The sequence below is a fragment of the Chrysochloris asiatica genome, unplaced genomic scaffold (assembly GCF_000296735.1).
Source record: "Chrysochloris asiatica unplaced genomic scaffold, ChrAsi1.0 scaffold00001, whole genome shotgun sequence".
Taxonomy (NCBI): domain Eukaryota; kingdom Metazoa; phylum Chordata; class Mammalia; order Afrosoricida; family Chrysochloridae; genus Chrysochloris; species Chrysochloris asiatica.
This window is the reverse complement of record NW_006408519.1, coordinates 30,551,554-30,564,882: the sequence shown is the minus strand read 5'-3', so window position 1 is coordinate 30,564,882 and position 13,329 is coordinate 30,551,554. Positions and strand designations below refer to the sequence as shown.

General features: G+C 45.1%; 1 protein-coding gene across 1 annotated transcript in view; it reads right to left on the bottom strand.

Moving 5' to 3' along the window:
- Positions 1 to 13,329, bottom strand: part of FER1L6 (fer-1-like 6 (C. elegans)) — a 152,086-nt gene that overhangs the window by 123,700 nt on the left and 15,057 nt on the right. The window contains exons 5-10 of the mRNA XM_006830693.1: positions 12,552 to 12,614; positions 8,213 to 8,291; positions 6,238 to 6,394; positions 5,356 to 5,542; positions 2,965 to 3,157; positions 459 to 811 (exon numbers count right to left, since the gene is read on the bottom strand). Of these exons, the coding sequence (XP_006830756.1) occupies positions 459 to 811; positions 2,965 to 3,157; positions 5,356 to 5,542; positions 6,238 to 6,394; positions 8,213 to 8,291; positions 12,552 to 12,614 (1,032 nt within the window). The remainder of the gene's footprint in view (positions 1 to 458; positions 812 to 2,964; positions 3,158 to 5,355; positions 5,543 to 6,237; positions 6,395 to 8,212; positions 8,292 to 12,551; positions 12,615 to 13,329) is intronic.

Here is a 13,329-nt window from a genome sequence, read left to right as displayed (position 1 = left end):
TATATGAATCAGAGTTCCCTTAACTTGTGATGTTCCCAAAGACTTTGAACAGGGAAATAGAGGTATCAACTTCTGTCTCAGTTTGCCACCTACCCTTCCTTCTCTTCATTTTCATCCCATCTTGTATTTTAAACATATCCTAAACTAGTAAAATTAACTCAAACTAGGTTCCAGATATAGTTTAGTCAGCCACTCTGCCACCAACTCCCACCAACTCCCCCAGAGCATTCCCAGCTTCTCTTTACTTTGGTTTCCATGGGAACCTATGTTTGCAGGAGACTCTGAAGGCAGATGGTTGAACTGGGATGCATGCAAGAAGAGGGGAACCAGGGTAAGGCCAACTCCAGTTTCAAGAGTGGATGAGACCCATGCAGGCAAACATCTTTGGGACCCATGGTGGTTCTGTCTTCACACTGAGCTCACCTCACAGGTACAGTGGAGCAGTGGCTCAGACTTACCTCTGGGGGTACATCGAAAGGTTCCACCTCAACTTCAGTTGAGTTACTTTTATCTGATGCTTGCTGAGATTTTCCATCATCGGTTTTGTCACCTTTGTCTTTACTGGATCCTTTAGAAGATTTGGTGTCTTTGTCCTTGGAAGACAACTTGAGGCCCTTCAGGGCTTTGGAAAACTTAGACTCCTGTGCCCCTCCTGAGAGGATCTCCACAGCAATCTCTACCAGGATCCTTCCCCTGAATGACACGCCTTCTCCAAAGCCTTCATTCAGTTCCTGGTAGTCATCCATCAGGCTGTGGTTCCTGGGTGAACCATACAGGTTAATCCAAGCAGGTCCAAAGGTAGGTAGAAAACCTAGGAAGACCTCAACTTTTAGTTACACAGGCAGGTTTTTAAATTTTATTATCTTTTGCTTTATAAAAGCTTACACTTATTATTTTTTTAATGTAGATTGTACAGATAATACAAATAAAATTTATAGAATATTTTATCACCAAAAGACCATCATTATTGCCATTTTAGAAGCCCAATAGGGAGTCCTGGAGTCCTGGTGTGGCACTGTGGGTTCATTTACTGGACTGCAAGGTTGCTTTGAACTGCAAGGTTGGCAGTTCAAGTTCACCAACCACTCCTCGGAAACCCTACATAGGGTAGCTATGAGTCAATACCAACACTACAGCACTAAACAACAACAACAATAGGGAGTCCTGGAGTCCTGGTATGGTGCTGTGGGTTAATGAACTGGACTGAAAAGTCAGTTTGAACTACAAGGTCGGCAGTTCAAGCTCACCAGCTGCTCCTCAGAAGCCCTATACAGGGTCGTTATGGGTTGGAACAGACTTGACGGCACTTAGTAACAACGGCATATGGAGTCCTGGCCTGGCACTGTGGGTTAATGTGCTCCACTGCAAGGTAGGTTTGAACCACAAAGCTAGCAGTTCAAGCTCACCAGCTGCTCCTTGGAACCCCTATACGGGGTTGCTATGAGTCAGAACTGATTTGATGATGCTTAACAACAGTGGTTCAATGGTCAAGTGCTTGGCAGCTAACCAAAAAATTGTTGTTAACTGCTGTCAAATCGGTTCCGACCCACAGCAACCCTGTATAAGGTTTCTGAGGAACAGCTGGTGAGCTTGAACTGACCTTGTGGTTCAAGCAACTTTGCAGTCCAGCACATTAACCGGCAGTGCCACAAACCCACCAGCTGCTTTACAGGAGAAAGACGTGGCAGCCAGCTTTCTTAAGGATTACAACAGCTTTGGAAAGTGTAGGAGCAGTTCTCCTCGGTCCAGTGGGGTGCCTGTGAGCTGGCATTGGCGCAATGACAATGGGCAGTGCCACTTGTCTGTATTTCCCTCCAGTCTTTTTTCTATGCCTATGTTTACACCTGTACATCCTTTGTTGCTCCTTCATTCCATTATGTTTATTGATTCCTTTATGTCAGGCAAACAGCTCTGGTAGCACAGTGATTATGAGTTAGGTCGCTTACCTCAAGGTCAGCAGTTTGAAATTGTCAACTGTTCCGTAGGAGAAAGATCAGGCTTTCTGCTCTTGAAAAGACTTACAGCCTCAGAAACCCCATGCAGGGTCACTATGAGTCGGAACCGACTCCATGGCACACCACCATACCATACCATGTGTCAGGCACCAGACACCATTAAACAGAGTTCAGGGGAGAGCAAGGCAGATACAAACATGGCTTTATTAATGCCCTCTGTCTCCCTGAGCTGCTCGGTTAGCGGAACCTCTCCTTACCCGCCCGAGGCTCCCCATGTGCTGTGAGCAGCACCTCTCTGTTGGATTGGTGCTTTGGGGCACCCATCAGTGAGTTGGGGGCACAATACTTTTTGGAATATTTAAGCATATAAAAATCATTTTTTGCTTGTGGGCCATACCAAAACATGTGGCAGACGGGATTGGCCCATGGGCCATACTTTGCCAACCCCTGGTCTAATATCTAAGCTTCTTATTGTCCATGAGAAAACCTGAGGTCCAGACAGAGAATGGTTTTCTTAGGTCAACTGTGATGTTGCCAGAAGACCTGGGGCCAGAACCAAAACTTCTGGATCCAGAGCTTGGCTCTGTCCAGTGTCCTGTACCAACCCCAAACCACCACGAAGAGCACAGAAACATGAAGGATACCTAACACCAGAGATGTATCTAGTGGGTGGCAGGTATGGCATTTGCCTTGATGGGGGTACCAATAAGCAGTCTCTCTTGGCCATGACAGTTTCCATTGTCAGCTCTGAGAGATCATTCAGAAATTTGAAGTGAATTGCCATTGGCACTATTTCCCATACTTCTGGACTCCTGGTGTGGCACTGTGGGTTAATGCATTCAACTGCAAAGTCAATTTGAACCAACAGGTCGGCAGTTCAAGCTCACTAGCCACTCCTTGGAAACCCTATACAGGGTCTGTATGGGTTGGAACTGACTCGACCGCATTTCACAACAAGTTGCTCAAACCCTAAAGCAATCATTTCCAAATTAGACGCAGGTGACTTCACCTTTATCTCCTTCCTGTTCGTTGGAGATCTTCTTCAAGTCAATGAAATGGGTGGCCAGCGTCACATCGTTCATGCTACCTTCATCCCATACCTGAATTTTCACCCTTCGACACAAAGGAGGGAACATTTCCTTGAAGATCACCTGTTCACGCCACACAGGATCAGCACAATTCTTCTGCACTGTGGTTCGCCCCTAAACACAAAGCCAAGAATGTATGAGCTGTAGAAGGAAGCTGTGGAAAAGTGGACTTAGACTGACCAAAGAAAATGCTCTCCCCAACTAGAAACGTCAGGTTCCCAAACCAATGAAACTGCTTCCACCGGATCCCCATAAAAATCAAGTGCCCCCAATAAACGTGACTATGAGGTGGATTGAACCATGGGCTCAAACACAGCAATCATTGTAAACATAGTACAGGACTGACAGTGTTTTGTTCTATTATATGTAGGGTCACTGAGTCATCCTGATAGCACCTAACAACTCTGTCCTGGACACACTGCCAGGTACCTATCGCGGACAAAGGTGAGTGAAGACAGGTCTCTGCCCTCAGGACTGTCATCAGGGTATGAGGTTGGGGTGAAACTAACACCTGTGCTTTGAGCATTTTTACTCCAGACAGCTCCAGAAATAACATCATGAGACCCTTCGTTTGTGTCTTATGAAAAAGTATGACCTCCTCAGAATCACGTTCCCAGTCTGGACCTCAGTCTAATCATAAAATAAAGGTAATGTCTCATACGACCTCCATGGCCCTTCCAAATCTGTGTTCACCCCTGTGCAAGGGAGGGGACAGGCAGGCCCTTATTCTGAGGACAGAGACAACATAAGTGTCAGCTGACACTTCAATCTGTCCAGCAAGAATTAAAATTTGACTGTGTGCACAGGCCTGGGATTCTCAGGAATAGTGATTTCCCCTTTTATACGTGTCATGGATTTAACTGTGTTCTCCCAGACTTGTATCAACTTGGTTCAGCCACGCTCCTCAGTGGTTTGTCAGTTACGTAATGATGCAATCACACCCCGGGCTGTGATCTAATGTTATCAGCCAATCCGTTGAAGGGAATTAGGGTGAGAGCAACACTCTCACCCAGGACACAGCCTTGGTCAAATGTATGGGGACTTTCCTTGAGAAGTGGCCTGCATTCCTTTTTTCTTACAAAAGACAAAGGAAAAGAGTAACTAGCAGAGATGGGGGACTGACTACCACCAAGGAAGCAGAGCGAGAAGCAGAGCATGTCTTTTGGACCCAGGGTCTCAGTGCTGAGAACCTAGACCCAGGGGCAGATTGATGCCAGGGTACACGAAGCTCTCCGAGGACTGCTGGAGCCCACCAATATCAAAGGAAGTCAAGGGCCTCCCCCCTCAGAGCCAACAGAGAGAGACAACCTTCCCCTAGAGCTGACACCCTGGATTTGGACTTCTTGCCTCATAGACTGAGAGAGAATGAATTCCTGTTTGTTAAAGCCCTCTACTTGTGGTATTCTGGTGTGGTGCTGTGGGTTAGTGCATTGGACTGCAAAGTCGTTTGAACTGCAAGGTTGACAGTTCAAGCTCACCAGCCACTCCCCAGAAACCCTATGAAGGTTTGCTAAGGATCAGAACCAACTCAACATCACTTAACAACAACAACAACAGGGAACTCAGGAGGAGCTCTGATGATATAGTGGACTATACGTTGGGCTGCTAACCCCAAAGTCAGCAGTTCAAATCCACCAGGTGCTCCATGGGAGAAAGGGGAGGTTTTTTGCTCCCATAAAGATTTACAGCCTTGGAAACCCTGTACAGGGTCACTCTGAGTTGGAACCGACTCCACGGCACATAACCACCAACCCTGGAGTCCTGGTGTGGCCCTGTGGGTTAATGTGCCAGACTGCAAAGCCATTTGAACTACCAGATTGGCTGTTCAAGCTCACCACCTGCTCCTCAGAAACCCTGTACAGGGTCGCTCTGAGTTGGAACGGACTCAATAAACATACAGCCAGCCAGATAACTAAAATTAAGAAAAATGACCACCTGTTGTTCATAGATCGTGGAGCAGATTGGGAGGGAGGCAGTAATTCTTTAAGGCCTGATGACTAGGTAGTGGCTCAGAGAAGCTGTCTGAAGTGAGAGAGGAGGCCTGCTGCCACCTGAGTTTCTAAACAGTGATCCACCAACAGCCCCTCCCATTGTCTTTAATAAGAATGAGTGGCTAGCCCTCCCTGCTTTCTTCCTCATCTGACCCATTGCCTTTTTATGACCTTTTATGATTTCTCTGTCAAAACAGCACTGGATTATTTTATTATTTTAACTGACTTTTATTTGAATAAAAATATCCTGGGTAGAGGGCAGGACTGTGACATGGACCTGCCAGTATCTGTTGGTGACAAAAGTGACAAGTGCTTCCTTACCATCTGCCCAGCAAAGGAGACCTCCACGAAGGGATCAACAAGGTCCTTACTGTCACCTACAAAGGCTTTGGTGACATTTGCCATGATGCTGGAATTCATTTTGGGCAACCCTTCTGCTCTGTAGAGTCTCACATAGAATCTGGCCCAGGGTCTTTCGGATGGAAACCCTTGGGGAATCAAAAGGTTCCTAAGAGGAGAATAAAAATCAAAATTAAAAAAAAGCACACATCTCACTTTGAAAGAATAGAGAGCAAAAGTAGAATCACTTTGTTCTTGTTGTTATATGCCGTGGAGTCGGTTCTGACTCATAGTGACCCTGTACAGGGTTTCCGAGGCTGTAAATCTTTATGGGAGCAGAAAGCTTCATCTTCCTCTCCAGAGGCTTGAAAAGAGGCTCCTGATGCATGAGAAAAAGCTGAACAGATTAGGACTTATCACTGAAAGGAATTTTCTTTCCAGTGGAAATGACTTTGAAACAGATGAGTAGAGTGAATACAGACTAAGTCAGGTCTTGGGATTCTAGAATCAACACAGTCTCCCACACTGTACCTTAACAGAGATACATTTAAGACTTCCCACTTCACAAAGCACAGGTTAAAACAGTAATTCCTTTGAAGAAAGATCAGGTAGGCTTCAGAATAACTTTTATACAATGGCCTGTTGTAGGAAGACAGACTGTGTTCTAGAAGCTGGTTTCCCAGTGCATAACCATGCCATTGATAAAGTCACGTCTTGGTGCCCCAATACAGCAGAACCCCAGGTGGGCAAGCCATGAACCTGGCAGTTGTTATGTACCCATTAGCAAAGGGGCCGAGGGGGGGAAAGAGGCACTGTGATTAAGGCACATCATTTCACTCATCTCCCTGGATGGCCCTGTCTTACTTTTCTATTTGTTCCTCAGCATCAGAGGTTTTGGGGTTGGTCTTCAAGACATCGCCTTTTCCAGTCACGCTGATGTCACACTTCAGGTACCCCTTGGTGCCGGTCCTGATGTCTCCAGGGTCTGTTAGCAGCGCCCACTTGTCACAGAACTGATGACCTGTAAAAATACCCTGATAGCTCAGATGTCCTGCCAGATGGACTCAACAACTCCACCCATCTCTCTCCCACCCCAACCCCTCCTGTATGCTCTTTTCCCTGTTGTTCTACACAGTTGCTGTTCTCAGATCTCCCTCTCTTCCTTTCCCTTCACTCCACCCAATTTTCTTTCTTTTCCCCAGCAGACATGATGCATTTGTGATGCCTTCAACCTAGTGGGATTGATCTGTATCAGAGTCTAGCTCGGACTGAATATCTCTTGAGTCAATCCTAACTCATGGTAACTCTATGTGAATCAGAGTAGAACTGTGCTCCACAGGGTTTTCCATGACTGAATTTTCAAGAGTAGATTCCTACGAATTTCTTCTCAGGTACCTCTGTGTGGATAAATATGGTTCATGTACATTTTTGCTTGACCTAAACTGTGCTTCAAAATGTTCTTAGAAAATCTGGACTTCTAGCTTATCTCACAAATAAAAAAGAAAAGGTCTGGCAGTGCTGGGCCCATATTTCCACCGCCTCTTTTCTATGGGTCATGAGACTTCCTGCTTCCTTCAGGTCCCATCATTCCTCAGTGTTACTGTACCCAGCGCACTGCGCTCAGTCAGAACCACTGCCTGGCTCCCGTGGTCATGTACATCGGGAACACTGAGAAGGAAAAGAGGCTCTGTTCTTTACTGGTAGGTTCTGTTGCTTACCAGTTCGTGACCTTGGGCAAATTCACTAAATTTCAGTTTCCTATAAACCAGGGTACAACTTTTTAAAGTGTTGAAGAGCAAAGATGTCAGCTTGAGGACTAAGGTGCGCCTGACCCAAGCCATGGTATTTTCAATAACCTCATATGGATGTGAAAGCTGGACAGTGAATAAGGAAGATCGTAGAGGAATTGATGCCTTTGAGTTATGGTGTTGGAGGAGAATACGGAAAGTGCCATGGGCTGCCGAAAGAACCAATAGATCTGTTTTGAAAGAAGTGCAGCCAGAGTACTCCTTAGAGGCCAAGATGGCCAAACTTCGTCTCTCATACTTTGGACATATTGTCAGGAGGGAACAATTGCTAGAGAAGGCTATCATGCTTGGTAAGATGGTGGGTCAGAGAAAAAGAGGAAGACTCCCAACGAGATGGATTGGCCAGGTGGCAGCATAGCATTGATGGACTCAAGTGTGGTAACAGTAGTGAGGTTGGCCCAGGATCAGACATTGTTTCATTTTGCTGTGCATGGGGTCACTATGAGTCAGTTCTGACTCAATGGCACCTGACAACAACAACAATAAACCAGGGATAATAGTAATTATTATAACAAATCCTTATATAGTACACCACAGTCATTACTACGTGCTGGTCTGTGCAAGCATTTTATGTTTATTTATGCACTTCATCTTCCAACAACTTTGTAAAGTAGGTACAATATTATCACCATTTTTACAGGTGAGGAAATAAAGGAACAGAGAAGGAAAGTCATTTTCCCAAGGTCACACAGCTAGGAAATAACACAGTGGAATTTGAATGCAGGCAATTTGACTCAAGAGTCCCTATTCCTAACTGCCATCCTTTATTGCTTCTTCTGCCCTTAGTGTCTCACAATGCTAAATGAAAACAAATTTGTGAGAAAATCAAACTGTTCAGATGTACGGTCATTAAAATAAATTTACCATTAGGCTGTAACTTGTGAAGGCAAGAGCTATGTCTTGCTCCTTTTATATAATTGGCTCTCACTGAAACTGATGAAAGCGATGGATGGATGGATGGATGGATGAATAAATGAGAGACCTCCAGATTCAGTAAACCCAAAAGATATTAGAAGGTGATGCTTTCTTACCAGGTTGGATGTACACCGTCCCCAGGTCTACTTTGAAAGAGCCAATCAGAATGCTTCCTATCAGCTTGTGGTGAAAAACCTGAGAAGAGATGAGACAGTGAGTCCCCGCAGCAGCTCACGGAACTGTGACGTGAGCTCATGGTACCGCAAAGAGGATTCTAGGCCTTGACCCTCATCTGGCTCTTACTCTCCTGTGGAGCTGTAGGATAAGCACTGGATTGCAAGGTCGATACTTTAAACTCACCACCTGCTCCTTGGAAACCCTCTACAGTGTCACTATGAGTCAGAACTGACTTGACAGCACTTCACAACAACAACAACAACAACAACAGAACATAGTGAAGTTTGGTCGACAAACATCAGGGCTGTATTCAGTCAAATAGTAGACAGCCCTGTAAGGGAGTCCTGGTGTGGCACTGTGGGTTAATGCACTGGACTGCAAAGTTGGCTTGAACTGTAAGGTCGGTGGTTCAAGCTCACCAGCTGCTCCTAGGGAACCCTGTACAGGGTCGCTATGGGGTGGAATTGACTCAATGGCACTAAAACACATTAACAACATAAGATGATCAGTAACACCAGGGAAGTACACTCTCCTTAGACCCATCAACCAATGGAGATCAAAAGGGAAGTATTTTCCCAGAGACAAAATTCAGAAAGCGGGGGGGTGGGGGAGACCAGAAAGGAGGACCCATGGCAATGGGAGACACAGGAAGAAGTAGCACAAATGAATGCTGTCACATCCTGAGGACCGCATCAATGGCAAGGACATGAATTGTGTAAGAGAAAAACTGATTTGCTCTGTAAACTTTCACCCAAGCTGCAATAAAAACAACAACAAACAAGGGTGTAGAAGGCCTCCAGGAATATCTAGCCCATACCTCTTCCTCCTAGTAGGGTTTCAGCTTCAACCCCGTTTTAAAGGACACTTAATGACTCCCACTGCCTGAAGGTTTTCTTTCACCAAAACGCACAAATACCTGCCTGTGGAAAGGTTACGCATCACCCACTGCCCAGAGCAGATGCCATCTCCTCCAAGATGCCTTTCCTGACCCCCACAGCTGGAAACGATCCCTTTCTCTCGAACCCACCTAGTGCTTTGCTCACAACTTTCTTAGAGTATGTACTAGACATTACCTTGGAAAGTTTGGGAGGAATACAAGTTCCCAAGAAAAGAGGTGGTCTTCCTCACTATTCTGTCTGATCAGAAATCAGTGGAGTTCCTAGCTTGGGCTCAGTTACAGAGACACATTTTAATGTTAATGAATCAAAATGAGAAAGGTTGAAAGTAGCAGAGCTGGAACCAGGTCTGGAAGCCAAATTGTACCAGAAACTTTAAAAGAACCAGGAGGAGCATAACCTTTAACCCAGAGAAAACTGGCGTTTGTGGGAAAAGGATGATGTTAACTTAAGTGTCTTCAAATCTTAGGAAAGCTGTCATCTAAAAAGGGACTAGGTCCCCTGTGTCATTCCAAAGTCATAGGAAGACAGATTTCATATCAACATAAGGACAAGTTTTCTACATTCAGAGAATCCCAGCAATGGAACAGCCCAGCTTTCCTATTGGTAGTGAGCTCCCCATCACTGAAACCAATCAAGTAATGTTTCAATAATCCCTTGTTGTGGAAGTAGTGGAAGGGGCTTCCTACACCAGTAGACAGTTAGACTAGATAGTCTTTGAGCTTACTTTGAGCTAACTATAAAATTCTATGAGTTCTTGGCATCAAAGGCAGTTTCCTATTGTCCTCTACCTTGTTTATAATGGGCGCTTAAGAAAAATCCATTGATGAATAATTGACTGACTGAATGATGGATAGTTAGAAGGCTTTGGTGACTTCCAAACAGTTCCTTTGGTCAGAGATAATAACGAAACTATAAATCCAAGTGACTTCAAGAAACAACAGCCCTTCTCATTCCTTTCCCATCCTCTTTTCCTGGCCCAAACTTTCCAAGAGCGCTAGAGAGCTGAGGGAAAATCAGGACAGCCTTGTTCAAGCAGAGGACTTACTTAAGGCCATGCTCGCTGGAAACCTTCCCATCCCCCGCAACCCCCACCCCCACCCTCATGCTTGCAGCTGCCAATGTAGTTTCCCGGAGGTCTAAGCAAGAGCAGAAGTTTGTCCCAAACTTGGATCTTAGGTCAGGGGCCTGTGGCACTGCAGACAATTCAGGAAAGAGCCCCAAATGAACCTTTAAATAACACAGAGCCTTCCTCAAATCATCCAGCCATTGGTGAAGCGCTTGGCAACCCTCGTATGGGTCAAGCATGAGACCACAGGATCTCTGGGGCTCTCTTGCAACAAAAAGCTGAGGGCCCTGCATGTCTTAGGCCATTGCCAACAGAAGATGGTCTTTGGCACCACCTGGGTCTGCTGCAGCCTGGCTGTCCCCATAGCATCTGCTTACAGCACCTCCCTCATCTTCTCCCACATTGAGTTTATTCTGGGCTTGCTGACTTTTAGTTAGTTCATGAACCAGCGAAAAATGCTATCAAATGGCTCCTTCTCAGGGGAGTTTCCCTTGAAAACCACTGGTCTCTGGTCCCTAAAGATCCTAAGTTAGAGGAATGGAGATAGGAAAGTTTTGAATCTCTACGAACGTACAAAGCCACCTGCCTACAGAGTCACGATCCTTGTACAGGGTAGAAAACAAAAATCTAATTATTAAACATTCATTAGCAATCTAAACAGTCCCTTAGGTGTCTGCTATAAAGTCTCACAAACAGGTGGTTGCCTGAGTAATGTAACTTAACAAAGTCCTGGGCAGAGTCCCAGGTCCCAAAATATCTTCTGTCTCACTTGTAATCACATCTGAAATTTGAATAGTAAGAATGTTTGGCTCCTGATAACTTTTCATTCTTCAAGAGTCACATTCTTCAAGTGCCCCTGGGAAAGGTAACATCCTAAGTCATGACTACTTAGGACTCCAGGTGTGGCACTGTGAGATCTGCACTGGACTGTGAACCACAAGATTGGTAGTTCAAACCCCAATAGCTGCTTCTCAGAAACCCTATACAGGGTCACCATGATTTGGAACCAACTCAACATCACTTTACAGCCACAACTACTACTTGTACTGAAGCTGCAGGACTTAGGTTAGCAGTCAGCTGTGGTTAAAGGGATAAAACATGAGATAGAGACAGAGAAGGGAGACGCCAAGACCAATTTTGTTTGTTTGTTTTTTCCAATTCTGATTAGAGTTGATATTTCTGTTGAGGAACATTGGCACACAGAGTGTCCTTTCAGAACTATCTAGAAGAAAGAACTTACCCTTTGGCCAAAAAGTCCACCCCAGCCACTCTCAAACCTATACACGGTGGCAACCCTGCTCCATTGGAGAGGTGATGGGTTCACAGACTGGTGACATAAAGGTCACCTGTTTATTGTCCCTTTATGGCGTGCTGTTAAGTTGGTGGTGATCCTATTCAGCTTGCCCTTATGATTCATTTGGGCTAGTATGGTTTCAACATGGGTCTTTCTGTCCTGTATGAAGAGGGCACAAGCAGCTCTGGTAGCGTAGTGGTTACGAGTAGAACTGCTAATCTCAAGGTCAGCAGTTCAAAACTGCCAGTTGTTCCACAGCAGAAAGATGAGACTTTCTGCTCCTGTAAAGATTTACAGCCTCAGAAACCCTATGCAGGGTCGCTATGCATCGGAACCGACTGCATGGCACACTTGGATAAGGCACATGGTCACACCAGGAAGCTCTTGCTGTGTCTACTCTCCAGACTTGTGTCTGAGAGGCAGCAATTCCTTAGCAGGGTTGGGAAAGGGTCTACCAGCAGACCCAACGCCCCATGGGCAGGTCCTAAAATCTACACTCAAAGGTGACTATTAGGAAGCACCATGGTTGCCACTTGCTCCAAATCACAGTCTCTAACCAGACATTACCATTGATAAAACTATAAGGTATTTGGTTCCTTTTAGATCCTTGTTGCTACTTCTCTATTTGTTACCAACTGAGACAGCAAGGGGTGCGATTAATTACCGTCAGTGTGCAAAGCCCGCCAAGAGAGAAATACTCCCATTTACTTAATAAATGAAGGAAATCAACTTGAAGTGGCAAGCATAACAATGCATTTAAACCATGGGCTCCACATCCGCACATCAATAAGCTACACACCTCAAGTCATAATCGCGTTACTGCTGTAAGGAAGTACAGATTGTGCCTAAGATGATTTTCTTCCCAAACCCCTCTATACTGGGTATTTCCAGTTCCATTAGTTTCAGTCTCAACAACCCACACTCACCCTCCTGGATCTATTTGTCCCTAAGCATGCTGGGATATCCAGTGCCTAGACTCCCTCCCTCCATCCCCCAGTCATCCCCAGTGGTATACTTACAGAGATTTTGATGATCTTGTCAAAAAGATGCACTTGGGGCCCAATAAAATCGAAGACGAAGTACTGTAAAACACAAAGTTCATTTTGACCATCAACTCCAGGCCTGTCTGAGACTCCAATGCCCAGAGTGAGTTCAGATGTACATCATTCTTACCCACTGCTGCGGTGCTCAGTGGCATGAATAAAGACAGTTTCCAGGTTATGAACAAGATCTATTCCTAAGAAGGTCTTTGAGTTGGATTTGTAGGTAAATTGGAACAGGTGCATATAGTTCATATTTAACCATACTAGTTCTTATTTGCCCTTACTTTTGTAAGAAAAGGGGCCCTAATGGTGCTGTAAGGTAAGCAGTGGACTGCTAACCACAGATAGTACAAACCCTCCAGCTGCTTGGCAGGAGAAAGGTGACCCTTTCTGTTCCTGTAAAGATTTCCAGCTTCAGAAATTCTATATCGGGGTCTCTAAGAGTCTGAATCAACTTGATGGCAGTGGGTTTGGGGTTCAGTGTAAGAAAAGGCTGGGAGCATTTCCAGTGATTTAGAAGTAGCAAGTGAAGGCAGTTGTGCTGAAGAATTTGTTGCCTGTAGGTGTTGATTCAATCATTTCAAAGCAAGAGTAAGTTTACAAAGCATTAAAGGATAAGGACAGATTGTCCGTAAATTGGACATTCACAACTCAGGAACTTACTGTACACTATCCATTGACTGGCCATTCAATATTACCAAAAAAACAAAACACCAAAATGTGCAGTTATTCCCCTGAGAAATGGAATTATGGA